The sequence below is a fragment of the Myxine glutinosa genome, chromosome 2, assembly GCF_964187855.1.
Source record: "Myxine glutinosa chromosome 2, kmMyxGlut1.1, whole genome shotgun sequence".
NCBI classification, from domain to species: domain Eukaryota; kingdom Metazoa; phylum Chordata; class Myxini; order Myxiniformes; family Myxinidae; genus Myxine; species Myxine glutinosa.
Genome location: NC_136262.1, coordinates 254,714,909 through 254,734,394, shown reverse-complemented (window position 1 = coordinate 254,734,394; position 19,486 = coordinate 254,714,909). Strand labels below are relative to the sequence as shown.

At 43.5% G+C, this 19,486-nt stretch overlaps 1 protein-coding gene across 4 annotated transcripts in view; it reads left to right on the top strand.

Annotated features, from left to right (window-relative positions):
* The window catches only part of LOC137420650 (cytidine deaminase), a 75,753-nt gene extending 70,694 nt beyond the window's left edge, over positions 1–5,059 (top strand). For all 4 annotated transcript variants that reach the window (XM_078772466.1, XM_068105888.2, XM_078772464.1 and 1 more), the window contains exon 5: positions 2,926–5,059. In XM_078772466.1, coding sequence (XP_078628592.1) covers positions 2,926–3,072 — 147 coding nt within the window. In that variant the 3' untranslated portion in view covers positions 3,073–5,059. The remainder of the gene's footprint in view (positions 1–2,925) is intronic.
* The last annotated feature ends 14,427 nt before the right edge of the window (positions 5,060–19,486 follow it).

Below are 19,486 nucleotides of genomic sequence, written 5' to 3'. Positions count from 1 at the left end.
TCAATAGAAGATTTCACAAGTTCTTTGTCACATGTTAGTGGACCATTCTGCAATGGAACAATGGGATCCTTCTTGATCAGTGTAACCGGTGTCAAAGTTGTGTATGAGTCCGGAAGTGGCGGTATCTGTGTTTTTGAAGACGTTGGTTGCAGAATGGCGGGTTCACGTACAATACCATCAGACGCTGTTGCTCAGTTTTGAAACAGGGATATTCCTGTACCATGAAAGGCCTCGCATGCTGTAGTTGAGCTGGGGTTGTGGTCGATATTGTCCACTGCAGCAGTTGTAAATAGATTTTTACGCAGGACAAGTGGACACACAACCCCATCAGTTTGATATTGCTCAGACGCTGAGATGGCAAGTTCTGTCGATATGCCAAGAACCCTGTCATATGAAACTGACAAGCCGAGATGAAACAGTATATCCACCAGTTCACGTTTTACGCGTATGTCCATGGATCATCAGGCCAATATAAACAGGCAGTGGGGTCTCTCTGTCCTTACAGTGATGCGAATTGGTGGACTCCTGGCGCCTTCTCACATGACTGTTGTATTGCAACAGCTGAGCGAGAGTTGCTTGTCTCACTGTGTCTGATGCCTTGTTCTTTATATTGGGTTCATCCATTAGCATACCAAGTAGTGCTACCAACGACTTTGGTACAGCATCTTCCTGGCATCCTTTTTCAAAGTAGCCATCAAAGTGTGATGTGTGCTTCTTCAGCATGTCTCAGGGAATAATCTGTGCTGCCTTTGCTATGCAAATAGCTTCATCATCGAAGTCATCCAAACATGCATCTTTCAGAGCAAGTCCTACATCCTCTTCGAATGTCAGAAGGATGTCGCGACCTTGCCTGTACGCGTGAAGACCTGATACATGGGCAAGGAGTCTCTCTTCCAGACGTGTAGAGATTATACGGCCCGATATGTCCACCCCTAGCTCTCGTAAGCGATCCGTATACAGCTGCAGGAGATTACTCAATTTGAATATTGGAGCCACGGTCTTGTCAGCTAAACGTATATCTTCGATATAGCCAATTACCTCGACCAAAGCTATACCGTGAGCCTGTCCATCTGGGCTCTGGTTTTGTTCTTCCTCTACTTTCCTGTTGCTAGTATTGTACAGTTTCACCAGACATGCTGAATGGTATTTCGCTTCCTGTGCCACTAGGTCACCCGCACTAAGTTTGGCAATTAGCTTTTGATCCTGTAGCTTGAAAGCACAGTGATTGACACGTTGTGTAAGTTTTGACGTCATTGCTTCGTGCAGCAGACTACTTTCTGTTCCCATTATGTCACAGAAGAAACATGTATCACTACTTTGATCTTCACTAGCTTGTCGACGCATATAAGGACCATCTCCTTTCTGACTGGTGCATGGTTCCACCGGTTGTAGTCTTGTCAGCCTACTAGCAGAGTACTTCAAGCGGCAGGAGTGATGCCATTTGGCACTATGTTTGGACAACGTATTTGCAATGCCATCGCCCTCATCAAGCTGCGATATATCTATAGCCACCGCTAGCTTGCCCAAGTCATGAAAACATTTCAAATTGTCAGCCAATGTGTCATAACCAGCTCCCACATCTGTTCGTTTTGATAGTGCAGGACACTGAAGTGGTGCAGTCGAACGTTCTTGAAATAGCACACATATTGTCCAATCAATAGGTCCTGGTGTGTTTCGAGGTGAGGACAGCTTCTCATGTTCAATGAGCTTACACTTTTTCCGTGTCGACATTGTGGGAGCTCCGAAGGTTCAGACTTAACACCTGGATGGCATCATTGGCGCCATACATGTAGACCTGACAGAAAAGAGAAAAGAATTGTTTCTGAATACAGTTAATAGTCATATTAGAAAGTAAGCATTCACCTTTCCGACTGATGTCATCGTGAATATTCCAAATTGTAATCCGGTCAATTGTTCGTCGATTATTGACAATTTCGACATAAACATGCCCTTTATGCTGAAATATATGCATTTTATGAAAGAATTAATGCTGTAATTGGATTCCTTGTGTCTGAAAACATACAAAATGATGTTTTATTCATGTCTGTAGCTTGAATATTAAAGAAAATATCGGGTTTAATAGAAATTCACGGCTCGGCTGGTGGCCATCTTGGATTTTGGCCAAATATGGCCACCAGGGGGATTTTTTTCTTGGCACTATATCTGAAATTGATTATTATGTATTCAAGATGAACTGTACGAAATTTGGTGCTTTTACCACAATCTGAACAATTGTACTGATATTTGGCACTTAGCTGCCCCGCTAACTGAGTATTACAAATCAACAAATCAGCTCCATCAGCAAACTCCAAAATCCTTTCACCTTCTCCATTCCTCACACCATATCCATAACCCCCATGAACTCCCTCAAAACCGTCCATACTCCTTCCCACATGTCCATTTAGGTCTCCTCCAACCACAAAAACTTCCTCATCTTTCACGTTTTCCATCAGCTTCTCTATTGATGATCAGTTATTCTCTGTGATCTCTATTCTCATCAGCTTCTCTTCATCAGCAAAAATCCCATGTTTAAATCCCATAGACCGTATTATGATGTATTTATGGTTGACTAACATACTTGTAATTCATGTCAAAGTACACTGATATCTCCCCAAAGTAAACGATATTTTCTCCACATATGAATATCTTTGCCCCACATTGGTCGATGTACATTGTACAAGCCCATGAATGGGTCTGAGAGCACTTTTTAAAGTTAGGAACTTGTGCTCTGAACATCATGTTTTGGATGGAGATCACTGTTGAATAAAAGCAAAAGATCAATCGATTGGCGGATACTGTCGATACCACTGAATGAAAGTAGTAGATCTGTGTGACATTGGAAAACGTCACCGATAATAATTGTTACTATTGTGGTGGTACACAACAAAACCATTGTTATGCTCTGCACTTCTTTTCTCCCATTAGTTTGGCCAGACATGGACAGTCCTGATGTCCAAGCCGGACATGAGTTTTGAGAAGCGCTCCGTTGTGGATCTCATTCCTTTGCCCTTTGTGGAGAGAGCCATGGCCAGAGACTACAGAGGGAGTGTTGAGACTGAACTGTTGCATTAGGGCCTTAGGCTCTTTATTGCTTTACACCATAACTGTAGTTTAACATTCAGCATTACTCTATGTTTGTCAATTCACATGAAACATTTTCCAATTACAGACTTGGCATTTAATATGGAATTTTTTTTTTCTTGACTTGGGTTTACTTTCTGAACTCGGTATATCAATCTGATGAGTTTCTTTTACGCTTCGGTGATTTCTTTGTTAAAAGAACCATGTCACTGATTGTCTGTTGCAGCAAGAAGTCAATAACAGGATTATATCACAGGTGGCGTGACAAAATGTACGGGCAGGTACATTTGACGATTGGCTTCACAATCGGGTATATAAGGGTTGTTGCGTTCTGTATTATTGGAAAACAACTGCTGCACGTCTACAAAAGTTATTGCCGCTTCCCCTGGAGATGGTCCGTCAACTCGACAATGCTGTTTGTCATTTAGTGGTGGCTTTACGAAATTCCGGCATGAAACAGCGTGCTATTGCTCGGCAGTATGGCATCACTCAAGGTCAGGTGTCAAAGATCCTGAAACGAAATGCTCAGTGGGGTGTCCCTCCTCCAATACCGAGGTCAGGACGTCCCCGCAGAACCACAAGGAGGGATGAACGCCAGCTGCACCGGTTAGTCCGCAATGGCCGTACCAAGTCAGCTAATCGGCTTAGGGCTGAATGGCAGCAACTGACAAATGTGCCTGTATCCAGAAGGCTAGTCAACCAACGACTGGTTCAAGCAGGCTATCGTGCCAGGCGTCCCCTGAGAAAGCCACGTCTGACCAGACAACACCGCCAGCGCCGATTGCAGTGGGCCAGAGAGCACCGCCAATGGCAGCCAGGACACTCGAATCACGTGATCTTCAGTGACAAGTCTAGATTTCTGGTCTATCGTCAATATGGCCGTGTCCGAGTGCGCAGACAAGTGCAGGAAGCCTACAACGAAGATTATATAGTGCCAAGAGTCCAAGCTGGAGGTGGTGGGGTGACCGTTTGGGCTGATTTTCATGCAGTGGGCAAAACTGACCTGGTCGTTCTGAATGGAAACCTGAACCAGTTCAAGCACAGGGCCATTCTGGAAGAAACATTGCTTCCATTTGTTCGTGCAGCCTTTCGAGGAAACTTTGTCTTCCAAGATGACAATGCACGGCCTCATCGTGCTCGCATGATCCAGCACTTTCTTGCTGACCGTGGTGTAGAGCATATGGAGTGGCCTGCCATGTCCCCGGATATGAATCCGATAGAGAACTTGTGGGCAGAATTAACGTGTCAAATCGACAACTTGGACCAGCAGCCTGCCTCTGTGCGTGAATTGCAGCAGGCTATTGTAACTGCATGGCAAGCGATTCCTGTCCAAACCTTGGCAAATCTCGTGAACAGCATGCCTCAACATGTACGTGCTCTCCTGAATGCTCGTGGGGTTCACACGAAATACTGAACTGTAATTTTACTGTCCGTAATCCCAGTCGTAATTTAACTTTTGTTTTTGTGAAAAATTTTTTTTGGCTAATGTGCAAAATAAAGAGATACTTCTGGAAAACGTACAGAAGTTTAACACAGTACTGTCCGTGAATTGAGTTCGATATCAATTTACATCACTTTCAAGGATCAATTTATTTGCTTTGAAATGTCAAATGTGGTTTTTGTTTCTTTTAAAGGTCACATTAACAAAATCTAGAATAATTTCAACATAATTCCAATGAACTTTTGGTTCTAAGTCATCTTGAAAAGTAAGTTCACCCCCACAAAAAAAATATTCCATATTAAATGCCAAGTCTGTATAACACCTGCCTAAACCAAAGCAGCAAAATCTGTCCTGATAACTGATTATACCTGTCTAATCCTAACCGCAATATGACAAGTAAAGTGTTTGATGTGAAACTTTTATTTCCAATCATAAAGAAAATTTCATGGAAAATTGTCTTGTGAATTATTTCCAGAAATTTTAATCCAAGGTCAATGGTGGATTTTAAACAACAAAAGAGGTTGGATTCTGGCTTCAGTACTGGCTCAAAGGTTTGCTCTTTTGATCTTTAGAGTTACCATAGAGAGAAGAGAGAGTAGTAAAAGAGGAAGGGTGGGTATGGGAGAATATATGAGTTGATGAATGATGTGTCATGGGCAGACCTTTTGAAAGAAAACTGGAGGGAAAGGAAATGGGGAGAGAAGAGAATAGGGGGGGAGGGGAGGGAGAATGGGGAGGGGAAGGGAATTAGGAGTAGGGAATGAAGAGGGGTCGGAGAGGAAGAGCAGGAGCCCAAAACATGAGCATGCAGATGAAGCTGGTCCAGGTTGTTCTCGGATATGAAAATCTGTAGATTGCCCTGTAGAAGGTGGCAGCGTGCAGTATCTGCTGTACCAGCTTGTAATGAGTTATTTATTTAATGGGGATCCATCGGACTCCATCAACTACTCTTCCATTACCAATACAATTATTGCCAGGTACACATGATAGGTGTGCATGGGATTCGTCAAGTTTCTGTACTGTTCCCGTGGTCACCCGATTCAAATACTGTGAGGTGATACAAGGTGATCTGTTGTCGCCCATGTAGTTTTATATGGGTTATCGGGCGTTTTTTCAGCGAGGCTAATAATAATACAGCTTATATTCCTCAACAAGGAACATCGAGGAGAGGAGGCTATTAGGTTCATAAAAACTATATATATAGTACGATATCTCAAAACGTTGAGGACGGATTCCGACGAAACTTGATGTACAGGTTTTGGAGTATGACCAGGATGAATCGATTCGATTTTGGTGAAGATGCAAATCTGCATCCGGATACGAGAGTTTCTTTTTAATTATTAAGTGATTCTTCACCATTGATATATGGATACATATATTTTTCACCATGTAGAGCACGATATTTCAAAAAGTTGTGGATGGATTATGACAAAAGTTGGAGCATCAGTTGGTTAGTTGACATCAACAAGCCGATTAGATTTTGCTTCAGGTCCGGCTCCAGATCATAACCTTTCCACTCTGTCCCAAAATAAAATCCTGGTTGTGCTCCTGCATGCAGGCCAGTTTAAGAATCGGAGTCAAGGGTTTCCCAGAAACTTCTCCACCTTCTCATGTGAAAAGACAGAGTCCAGGAGCAGTTGGAAGCGACTGGGTAGTGTGGGTGCAGAGAGGGATTGGTTGGGGGACACAAGGTTTGAAATCAAACACAGAATTGAGGCATTCGGCCTTCTCACGACCCGATTTGAAATAAGTGAAGGGATTAAGGGGCAGCATACACCAGAAAAAGACCAACAAGTCACCACCAGGTTTTTGAGGAAGGAAACAGGTTTGAAAGTTGAGTCTTGAGTTTGGCGAGAGATCCCACTGACACCACCTAAGACCGTGGTTCTTAACCTGGGTTCGACCGAACCCCAGGGGTTCAGTGAGCCAGTCTCAGGGGTTCGGTGGAGGTCCTCCGAAACGCATTGCAATTTTTTTTTTTTTTTTAAAGTTTTGTATCAATTTTGAATCTATGTGTTCTTACGCTTATTATTAATACTTAACTGATTATTAATACTTCGTTCAAACTTAACTGATCTCTCCATACAGGTTGCTTCTGTCAAACCAGACGTGATCTGCTTAACAGAAACTTTCCTCCTTTATGATGTCTCTGATTCCATAGTATCTCTCCCGGGCTACTCCCTCCTCCGGTATGATAGACCTGAGCCTCGTCCTGGAGGCGGGGTTGCTATCTTTATCAAAAACTCTCTTCCTCACTCGCCCTGCACTGCACTCTCTCCACCTCACCCCCAGGAATACCTCTGGCTACGGCTTCCCCTTCGCTCCCACCTCTTGTTCATATGTGTGTTGTACCGTCCACCAAACAGTGATGACTCCATCTACATCTCGCTGTCTGATGATATGGACCAACTTCTATCTACTCATCCCAACTCTCTCTTCCTCATATGTGGTGATTTCAATTGTCACCATGCCAGTTGGCTGGGTGTGGGTACCTCTCTCACCAACCATGGCTCTTCAGCAAAGGACTTCTGCGACTCACTGGGACTGACACAATCTGTCAATTTCCCGACCCGGATCTCAGTCAACGGAACATCTTCTCTTCTGGACTTGGTTATGACTAACTTCCCTGAAAATGTCTGCTGCTCTTCTTCTGCTCCGATCGGATCATCTGATCATGTCCTTGTTAAAGTGGACATCTCTCTGACCATCCTCAGGGAGCCTGCTCAGCGTCGACGAGTCTGGCATTTCACTCAGGCCAACTGGCACGGTCTTCAAGCAGCCATCAATCATCTGGACTGGTCTCCCATCTCTACCACCTCTGACATCAACTCATCCTGGGAATTCTTCCAAAGTAAATTGCTCTCTCTCATGCACAGATTTATCCCATCTCGTCTTCAGTTGTCATACCCTTCCTCCCGTCCATGGTACACGGAATCTTGTGGTGAGGCTGTTGCCCAGAAACAACTTGCCTTCGTCTCCTGGAAAGCAAATCCAACGGAAGGAAATCTCATTTCCTTTCACAAAGCCCGAAACAAGTGTGTGTCCACCCTCAGGAGAGCCAGGAAACAATATCTCTCCGTTCTCAAGACCGAACTCTCTTATCTGTCTCCCTCTTCCAAATCCTGGTGGCGTCTGGTCAAATCCGTTTCTGGTGTTTGTTCCCCCTCCATCCCCTCCCTTACCTCAAACGGCTACACAGCTGACTCCGCACGTGAAAAAGCTGAATGCCTCAACTCTGTGTTTGCCTCTAAATCTTGTGTCCCAAACCCATCCCTCTCTGTACCCACCATACCCAGTCGTACCCTGCTGCTCCTGGACTCCGTGTCCTTTCCTCCTGACAAGGTGGAAAAGTTTCTGTCAACCCTCGACTCTGATTCTGCAACTGGACCCGACGGCATCAGCCCACGGGTCCTAAAATCCTGCTCTGCTGCTCTATCTCACCCTCTCTCTGTTCTCTTCACCCTCTCTTTTGCTCAAGGTCAACTGCCATCTGCTTGGAAATCAGCCAACATCACCGCTTTGCACAAAAAAGGTGCAAAAACAGATCCTAGCAACTACAGACCAATCAGCCTTCTCCCAATTATCAGCAAAGTCATGGAATCCATCATTGCTTCGGATATGAAATCTTTCCTCTTCTCCAATGGCTTGATCTCTGATCATCAATTTGGTTTCAGACCAGGTCACTCTACTCTGGACATGCTGCTTCTGCTGTCTCAACAATGGATGGAGGTCCTCAATGCCAAACAGGAAATTAGAGCTGTCTCCCTCGACATATCACGTGCCTTCGACACGGTCTGGCACCCCGCTCTGCTCACCAAACTCTCCTCCTTTGGTATCCATGGAAATCTCCACGCATGGCTGGCGGACTTCCTCTCTAGTCGTCGTCAACGTGTGGCCCTGAATGGGTTTCTCTCATCTCCTCTTCCTGTTCAGGCTGGAGTTCCCCAAGGCAGTGTTCTGGGCCCCGTGCTTTTTCTGGTCTTCATCAATGATCTCTCTGACTCTCTCGAAAATCCTCTCTATCTCTTTGCTGATGACTCCACTCTCTGCCGCTCCATTCCTCTTCCCTCAGATCGGCAGTCTGCTGCCTCCTCACTCTCTGAAGACCTGGACAAAATCACAGACTGGTCAAACAAGTGGAACATGTCTTTCAATCCTGACAAATCTCACACTCTTACTATGTCTCTCCGAAAAGATCGACTGGACAACCCTCCCATCTACTTTCTCAACAATCCTCTCCAAGAAGTTCTGTCGCTCAAGATTTTGGGTCTCACTATCTGCCATGATCTTTCTTGGGAAAACCACATTTCCAAGCTGGCCTCCAAAGCCAGTCGCCGACTGGGCATCCTCCGTCGTGCGAAGTCCTTCCTCGGCACACCTGAGCTCCTCACCACATACAAGGCTTTCATCCGCAGCTCAATGGAATACTGTTCTCCCCTATGGGCCGGTGCTCCTGCCTCACACCTAGCTCGGCTTCACGCTGTTGAAACCAAAGCTTTCAGAATTATTGGAATCTCCCGCGATGAAGCTATCTCTGAGGGCCTTTCACTCACTCACCGCAGGCAGGTAGGTGGTCTTTCTGTCTTCTACCGACTCCTCTCCGGCCTTGCACCCCCAGCTCTCTCTGTGCTCTGTCCCCCAAATATTCCTACAGGTCGCACAAGATCTGCCAGCAACCCTCTGATGGTTAAACTGCCGAAATCTCGGCTCTCTGCTCACCTTCACTCTTTCATTCCTCTTTTCTCCCGCCTCTGGAACAAACTCCCTCACTCCCTTCAATCCCACTCCTCCCTCCAGGTCTTTAAAACAGCTGTTCACCACCATCTCTTATCTTCCCCCATCCAAAACCTTGATCTTTTCTACCCCCGCTAATTCACCCCAGATCCACCTTGTTTGAAATTCCAACTTCTTTCCTGGAAGTCCTGGCAGTGTCCATATGTTTTATACCTCTCCCACCGCCCCCTTCCCATGCCCCCCCCCCCCCCAAAGCCCTCGCCCTCCCACAGTTCTCTCGATGTCTCCATGTCTCTCGGTCCCTGCTCTCAAATGTTGTGTTTGTGTCCTTCCCCCTCTCTCCCCATCTTGTCTACCGCTCCCGATGTTATATGTTTTATGTGTCGGTTTGTCTTTCTGTGTGATTAATGTTCGCTCTTTCACGAGCCTCGATCTTGTATACAAAAAAACAAAAAAAAAAAAAAAAAAAAAAATTTATTATTATTTTGCTATGTATGTTACGAATGAATGGAAATGTTATTTGTAATTGTATTCCCATCCCATTCATGGTTTCTCTGGTCTGTGTTTAAGATAAGTTGTTTCACACTGACTGCAGTAAGTTGATTCAATGAGCAACTTGCTAATTATTCTGTTGATGGTGCTTACTTGCTGACTTACTTACTGGATTTTGGACTTTGCATGTGTTCGGAAATTCCAGTGAATAGCCTCGATTAGCTTGCCGTGTGCTGTGCATCATTGTTCGCGCCTTACTGTGGAGTTACTGATTAATTGAAAAGTAAGTTGGAAATGTTTGTGGATAAGCAGGGTGGGTTCAGAGTTATATTAAAGTCAAAAGTGGATGGTGATTATGAAATATGATTGAATTACTTAGAAAATTAGGTGGAGGTGATATAACTCCTTTGGTCGCAATTCAAAACTAACAATTCGCAGTTTTCTATGTAATATTATAATGGGATTTGAGGTGACATAGAGTTGAGAAGATAACAAATCCCGTCATCTATAAGTTGTGTTTTCTTCGTTAAAATTTCTGTTTTCAGAGGAGTACCGATTATATTGAAGCATGTTCCTTTTTTAATTTTTGTCATATAATTATTTGCCCGAACTCAATTAAGATCAGTTCGTTACTTTTTTTTTTTTTTTGCAGTATGTCGAGCAAAAAAAGGAAGTGGTCGGAGGATTAGGTGCGGTACGGGTTCACGTGTTTGACAGAACGGGACGGAAGTCAGCGTCCTCAATGCATGCTTTGCAATGTCAAGTTCTTGTCAATGTCAATGTCAAGTCAATGTCAAGTTTGCAATGTTGCAATGTCAATGTCAAGTTTGCAATGTCAGTTTTCAGAGGAGTACCGATTATATTTAAGCATGTTCCTTTTAAAATTTTTGTCATATAATTATTTGCCCGAACTCAATTAAGATCAGTTCGTTACTTTTTTTTTTTTTTTTTCCAGTATGTCGAGCAAAAAAAGGAAGTGGTCGGAGGATTAGGTGCGGTACGGGTTCACGTGTTTGATGGAATGGGACAGAAGTCAGCGTCCTCAATGCATGCTTTGCAATGTCAAGTTGAGCAACTCCAGCCTAGCACCAGCAAAACTACGGGAATACTTCAAAAAACTGCACGGCGAGGGGCAGTACAAAGATGCAACGCTGGATGAATTCAAATTGAAGAGAGTCCGATTCGACGCAAGTGCTACCTTGCCCACTCTCAGCTTCGTTCCAATTGACAAGCCGATCCTCACCACGTCGTATGAAGTTGCATACCTGATCGCAAAGCAGGGCAAACAGCACACCGTTGGCGAGACACTCATCAAACCGGCCGCGTTGAAGATGGCCAACATCATGCTGGGAAAAGCTGCTGAAAACAAGTTGTCTCTCGTTCCACTCTCAAATGACACCATCAAATGCAGAATCGATGACATGAGCGATGACATCCTCGCCCAGGTAGTTGCAGATTTAGTCGCGAGCCCGACGAAATTCAGCCTTCAACTCGACGAGACCACCGACGTTTCGAATTTGAGCCAGCTCATCTTATTTGTGCGTTATGTCAAAGGAGACGAGATCAAGGAAGACTTTCTGTTCTGCAAGCCTCTCACAACAACGACGAAGGCAGCTGACATGACGAAGCTTGTGGACGACTTCTTCAGAAGCAACGGCCTCTCATGGAACATGGTGTCTGCAGTTTGCTCGGATGGAGCTCCAGCCATGCTGGGATGCAACTCCGGTTTTGGAGCACTGGTGAAGGCCGATGCACCACACATCATCGTCACGCACTGCATCCTGCACAGACACGCGCTGGCATCAAAAACCCTGCCTCCAAAACTGGCCAATGTTCTGAAAATCGTCGTTGAAACTGTGAATTACGTGCGAAGCCGTGCTCTGAATCATCGCATCTTCAAACAGCTGTGCAATGAAATCGGCTCTGAATTTGAAGTCCTTCTCTACCACTCTAACGTTCGATGGTTATCACGAGGGAAGGAAGTGAGCCGTGTTTTTGCCTTGCGTGTAGAATTATCCCTGTTTTTGCGAGAACACCAGCATTGCCATGCAACGCACTTCCAGGAGTCAGAGTTCATCCTCACCTTGGCGTACTTGGCTGACATCTTCGACACACTCAATCATCTCAATTGCCAGATGCAGGGCGGTTGAGTGAATGTCATCGAATCTGAAGAAAAGCTGAGCGCTTTCCGAAAGAAGTTACCGTTGTGGAAGCGGCGAACAGAGAACGACAACTTTGAACTTTTCGCTACTGGACGAGTGCGTGAGCGGGATCGAAGATGAGTCTGAAGTTGGAGGCACTGCTGTACAGGGGGAGCTGAAGCAAGCGATTGCCACGCACTTGGATGAGCTGGGAAAGTCATTCGACGGCTACTTCCCCGACCAAGAGCAATACCCAGCATGTGTGCGGCAGCCGTTTACTTTCGACGTTGCAACGACAGATGTCAACGACCAATACCTCGACGACCTCATCAAACTTCAGCAGAGCCAGACTCAACAACAACTCTTCGGCACAACAATGCTCTCAACGTTTTGGTGCCGCCAAATGGAAGGGTGTCCTCACATCGCTAAAATTGCCCTTGAGATCCTCACGCCGTTCATTACAACGTATCTCTGCGAGCATGCGTTTTTGAAACTGGTGGACATTAAAACAAAGAAAAGGAGCAAGCTTGCATGCGAAAATGATTTGAGGGTGGCCCTTGCCAAAACAAAACCACGCATTTCCCAGATCGCCTCCCGAAAAGAAGAACAGAAAACGCATTAAGAGGCAATTCTTCTTTAAAAAATTGTCAAATTTGAGGGGTTCCGCGAGTGTTCGGTGGGTTTCGGCGCCTTTAAAAAGGTTAAGAACCACTGACCGAAGATTACCTGGAGTTATTGTATTACCATTCCTTTGTCATTACATTGTCCCTCAAACTGGCATAAGCTTTAATCTGTAAGAACAAGAATGACCGCATTGTGGTCACAAACTGCGACACTATATATATATATATATATATATATATATATATATATATATATATATATATATATATATATATATATATATATATATATATATCGAAAGATTTTGTAGCTCAGGATTCATATTATAAATTGTAGCACACTGAACAGTAAAATAATTAAAATTATTTATAGCCTGACGTTTCACGAACAAACTAGTTCTCTTCCTCATAGTAAGGGCATTTTATGAGATATTTCACAAATCTGTTAACTAAATTGTTACCAAAAAATTTCTTCACCAATATGTTTGTAAAGGTGTGTAATAACATGTGTTAAAATGTTGAAGTTCAACTCCCGTGGGAAACCCAGAAAAAAAGCTGTTGAATTCGGGTACCGAAAAATTATTTTCGAGAATTTTTTTTTTTTAATCGGCCCTTAAGTAACTTATGAGGGGTCAAATAAGGGTTTTTCATGATTCTGAGTTGATTGTTAACATTTATATTTTCACTTTTACATTTACACACAAAGTAGCTTTTATTTCACATACATATATAATACTCAAGAGTTATTTCTCATTCACAATGTCAGAAGTTTCAACAGTCATTGTCTATGTCTTCTTCAGACTCAACAACATCATGACTGCAGTTTCTGCATGTAATGCCATTACAGACTCCACAGGCCGAGATGCACGTGACCCCATTCTTCTTGCAGCTGCATCGCCGGTTGCTGCAATCTCCATGACAATTACAGCTCGTGAACTGCAATAGCTCCTCAGGAGCCGTGGGGTCCAGTGTTGGAACTGGCTCATACCCATGCACACCTATTGTCCATCCATAGTCACTGGGGTTCAGAGACATGCTCTGTAGAAGGATCCAGTCCCGGGTCTGCAGGTAGGCACGGAGTGAATGTTGTGCAGCTGCACCCTCTGTTGGAGGTAGAGTCTCTGGTTTGATCACCCACCCCGCTGCCCAGAGTGTGTCACCTGGAGTGAGGAGTGGCTGATCATGAGCCAGAGAGGAGGAAAGCTCAGCGAGGGGGAGAAACATGATCGCGTTCGTTCCTATCTGTTTCCTGTTCGTAAATGGAATAATCTTTACTTCAGTTCCTCTCAGGATCTTAGCTTTGTCGAGTGCCTTCAACTTCACCCGGGGGAAAGCTGCTGTTGTCTGTGGATCTGGCAAAGGTGGTGCCGGAGAGGTGACTTCGATCCAACCCATTCAGTGAAAGGGAGTGTTTCCGTGAATAGAGACAATGTTTAAATCTATATTGTCTCCAACAAACTGAGTGACTGCATTGTTTGTTTCCCCAACCTCCATAAAGACCACCTGATCATTACTTGACAATTCACTTTCACTGGCTGGCACTTTGGCTGTCATCACTGATTGATCCTCAAGCGCAGCATCAACCGCAACCTCATCATTGATCTGTTCATCGGTTTCCTCCACAATGGTGTCAAGAGTGCCAGAAGTATCTGGAACATCATCTCCACTCCTACTATTAAGGAAGCAGTATTTGTAGTTTTGTGTCTCCGTGTAAGACTCAGTGTATCCCAGCCGGTGGAACTTGTTGAGCATCCATTTTGACCCAAATCTATGATCAAGTTGTATGGCAAGCCCCATTTGGTGTGGCAATACTCCAGACCGAGGTCGACAGGCCTTAATAAAATTCTGCCCCCAAACGGCAACTCTTTCGTCTGTCTTGACAATCGGTCTCAAGAACATCTGAAGGCTTGCAGGAACAAGTGTCAGCTGACTATCGATGTCAGTCATACTGTGTGTGGTGGGGTATGACTTTGGACCTAAATCAATCAAGGCAATATCATTGGATATGAACTTGAGTGCCGTCTTTATGATCTGAGTCTTCTCATCTCCATGGTCAAGATTAGCATGATGCTCTCGCAGAATATTGTCGGTGCCATCTTTGAGACAGAGTACATCTGCCCTTCTTTCCTGTGTTGTGAAATACAAGGTGTCTTCGTATTTCTCTAGAAGTTTTATCTTTAGCCAATGCTTTGAATAAGAAAGGCTCTTCTCTGGTGACTGATCAAACTCCTGCAGCTTTTCATGGACTTGGTCCATGTTCATTACCCCATGCTCTAATTCTGAGTCTAACCATTCGCAGAATTCAATAAAAACTGCCTCTCGCTCCTCATCAATACTCCTCTGTCCTCTCTTCCTTTTTCCTTCCTCATCAGTCTTGGACAAACTGTCACCTCTCGCAAACATAAGTTTGCATCGCAAATGGTACAGTGTTTCTTCTGCTACCAAGTCGTTGATCCCTTCCAGGCGTCCAGTGATTTCAGTGCCCCAGTCATCCCCGCGACTCCGTGCTGTCTTCAGCAAGCTTGCCTTCAGTGTATCTGCAGTCAAATTATCTGGCACTCTGTATTTCTTTCTAGCTTGTGCTGGATTATTTTTGTAGAGCTGGGCTGGTTGGTTGCAAAGAATGCATACATCCTTATACAGGAGGTCAACTGACTGTGATCTTCTAGAACTGCAGCCAGTTGATGAACTGAACTCACAAGTAGTGCGTCTTCTCTTCAACTTTGATGACTCTTTCTCTGCCTTTGATGCTTGAGCTGACTTCTTGGTGGTTGCAACAAAGTTGTTGTACAGATCATTTTTACACTTCTGGTGGTACCTCAGTTTTCCTTCCTTTTGAGCCTCCTTCATACGTTCCACAACAGTAACATTTTCGACAATTTCTGCTTGTTTCAATAAAGTTGAGTATCCCTTTGGAGTTGCCTGTATGAGCCTTTCAGCTGGTGTATCCGAGCGTGCACAGATGAAGCAATTGAGCACAGGTGGAGTAACGTCTTCATCCATATTGCTAGACTCCATGTCCTGCAAAGTAGAAAATGAGATATATTTAGAAATTATTTTTCCACAAAGGAGTGTCTGTGGTGAAATATAAATGTTAACAATCAACTCAGAATCATGAAAAACCCTTATTTGACCCCTCATAAGTTACTTAAGGGCCGATTAAAAAAAATAAAAATTCTCGAAAATAATTTTTCGGTACCCGAATTCAACAGCTTTTTTTCTGGGTTTCCCACGGGAGTTGACCTTCAACATTTTAACACATGTTATTACACACCTTTACAAACATATTGGTGAAGAAAGTTTTTGGTAACAATTTAGTTAACAGATTTTCATATGTTTCCCTTACTATCAGAGGCGTTGAGTGTGGTGTTCACCATAAAGTTCCGTTGGGGACGGTTCACATGATGGATTGGTCCAAGTCCTTGTCAATCATAGGGCTTCCCTGCATTCAACTGAATTTGAATTGCAAAATTAGAATGATTTGAATTTTGAATTGAATTTCATTTTTAAATGAAAATTTGAAAAAGGTTGCAATCCACATATGTATTTTTTTTTGGTTTGCAGTGGAACAAAATTAAAGCTGAAAAACACAAAGCTGAAAGCTGAAAAAATTACTAAATCGTAGCTTATTCCACACAGAAAACCTAAAATGGCCCAGACAATATTATTGGCAGCTTTTCGAAGTTGTTAGAAATAATTAGATTTCAAGCAGGTGATTCACCTTTACTTTGGAATTGGACTCACATATGGTAAGTTGCAGGTGCCTGCAATAATAATAAAAAATCACTCATTCAACCAGTTTGAATGAAGAAAAGGAGTCATTCTGCTGTTTTGTGTCACCGTGTATACCTCAATGAACATGGAGAAAATAAAGAAAACCAGAGAATTGTCTGAGATCAGACACAAGATTGTAGCCAAGCATGGACAATCTCAAAGCTACAAGTCCATCTCCAGAGACCTTGATGTTCCTGTGTCCACCGTACGCAATGTTATCAGGAAGTTTAAGGCCAATGGCACTGTATGTAACCAACCTCCCTGGACGTGGGTGCAAGGGAAAACTTGATCGAAGATTGCAGCGAATTGAATTGATTCAAGCTGACCTTCAGATACAAGGTATGACAGTTTCAACTCGCACCATCCATGACCAACTCAATGAAAGGGGGTTCTATAACCCTTTCTATGGTAGGACCCCTTCTATGGTCTCATAGAACCCCCTCTATGGTAGGAGCCCCAGGAAGACTCCACTGCTAAGAAAGCCCAACTGGAGTTTGCCAAAACACACCTGAACACCTCATCTCTGTTTGCAGATTCCTCAATATGTTTGCAGAAAACAAAATGAAGCCTTCAAAGAAAAGCACCTTCCCTCCAGTCAAACATGGAGGAGGTTCAGTGATGTTTTGGGGTTGCTGTGCTGCCTCTGGCACAGGGTCCCTTGAATGTGTGCACGGCATCATTAAACTAGAACGGGCACTCGGTAGAGCGCATACCTTCGCCGCAGCTACTGTTCTGTACTTGGCATGGGAGTGTAGGGAACAGAACAACAAAAATACGATTTTGACCTTTTCGTGACCTTGACCTTGACCTTTGACCCGATTGCTCCCAAAATCTAATCAAATGTGTCCCGTATAATAACCAATCATCCCACCAAATTTCATGCAATTCGGTTGAATACTTTTTGAGTTATGCGAATAACATACACACACACACACAGACATACAAATAAATACACAGCGATCAAAACATAACCTTCCGCTTTTGCGAAGGTAATCAGGAGATTACAAAGGAATTTTGGAGCGCAATTTTCAACCCAGTGTCAGAAATCTGGGTCTCTGTCGAAGGTCATGGGTATTGCAGCAGGACAAAGACCCCAAACACACTTCAAAAAGCACCCAGGAATGGTTGGAGACAAAACGCTGGACTGTTCTGAAGTGGCCAGCAGTGAGTCCAGATCTAAATCCCATTGAACAACTGTGGGGAGATCACAAAACAGCAGTTGGGAGAACTGGAGCAGTTTGCATAAGAAGAGTGGGTCAACCTGCCAGTAGAGAGGTGGAGGAAGCTCATTCATGGCTATAGGAAGCACTTGACTGCAATTATTTTGTCCAAAGGCAACAAAGACAGATGTGATAATGGGCAAGAGTTCACGAAGATGAGCCGGATGATTAGATGAAAGGAGATTTAAAAACACTCCCTGAGAATGGTAATATTTTGATAAGTACCAGGGAATGGGTTCTGGGTAAAGATTTGTTGAATTAATAACACAAGAAATGGTAATGGTAGACCTGAATGTATCTTGACTTATGAAAGTAGAATGACGCGATGAGTGAATAAATTTATGATGCTAGTTAAATTTAGTGACATATTTTGAAACCAATATTGGAGTTATGATTCTTCCTTATGGAAGTTGGAAGACAGCTCCACAACAAGGGATCTATAAATTGACTAAAGTAGGGATGACATCTTTTGTTTGTGCTACGGAAAAAAAAAAATTAATAATAATAAAATGCATTTATGGCAGTAAAGGAGGCGGAATTTTACGTGTAGCCTAGTTCTCCTGAGGTTATGCATCAATATGATTAGAAATCCCAGGTTTTATATCTGGTGGAGGTCTCATGTGGAAGTATAATTGCTTGGTAGATAAAAAGATACTGCATGTAAACAGCAACTTCTACGGCCATAAAGGCCAAACAAATTGGGAAAAGCTGTAATTGCACATGTAATTTGCAGATGAGTAATTTGGTGAACCAATTTTGGTAAACAAACTTTATTAATAAAGGGAATTTATTGATCCCTTTATTTGGAAAATATTTCCAAAGGTCGATTAAAATGTTACAGTATGACAGTTGTCAGGGAAAACCCATTGGATGAATATAAGATCTGTATATATATTATATATGTATATAATTCTTTGCAAATCATAAGAAATTGTAGAATAAAAATAAATAAATAATAGGAACGGCCATATACAAGGGGTAGTTGACATGTTTTACAGATGGATACAGGTGGGAAGTGGGGAAACACCTTTGAAACCTGATGGATTAAACGGAATTTAATACTTTTCTGCATTTAGCCCACACAAGAGCTCATTCATATAGCAAATGAGAGTAATTGTTGGATATGTACACAGATGCCACATTCTCGTGAGAATGGACTACCATTGGAGGTAGCTCCTTTTGTTTAGTATGAATTATGTCGTCGTTTCCCAAGGATGCGAACAGCAGTGTCATCTAAGGAGATAGTGATGCCAGGGGTACAAGGTTGGAAAAAGAGGGTATAAATGTAATGAATTTGAGGATAGTTTCAACCCCAAAAAGGATATTGGAAAGATGCCCCCTTACTGACCGATTCCACAGCAAATAAAAGGATTAGTTTGCTATTTTCAACCTCTAAGTCACGAAAATTCTAGGAAATACTTTTGGAGGCTGGGGTGCGTCTATTATGAAATTCATTTTCACCATTCTATTTGTGATTCTGATTGCATGGTGCCTTGTTAAACGCTTACCAGTGCTAGTTACTAAATGCTTCACTGCTAAATTCTTCACAACGACATCCCCAAAACCTCCAAAACGCAAGGAGACTTTTCGGGATATGTGCATGATTGATCTGTATCGATTCCATTTGGGATGACACTTACACACTTCCCTTCACTATTTAGATAGTTCCTGACATGGAAGCCAAAATAACTATTGGACACACTGCTACCACAAATAAGGGGATACTGCCAGACGACGGGCTCAGCAAAGTGGCCTACGTTGGAGACCTTTATTCTCCTGTTCAAAGACCTGCCCGGACTACGAGAAGGTATATCCGTGGAGAACTATTTGACCAGGGATGAATGAATGATCGTTTTTTAAGGCCATTTTCCCCGCTAGAGCAGGGGTTAGCCTTGCGAGCCCCATGACAATCATGGTTCCCTGTTTGAGGCAATGTTTTTATGGCCGGATGCCCTTCCTGGCGCCAACCCTTAGTCGCCT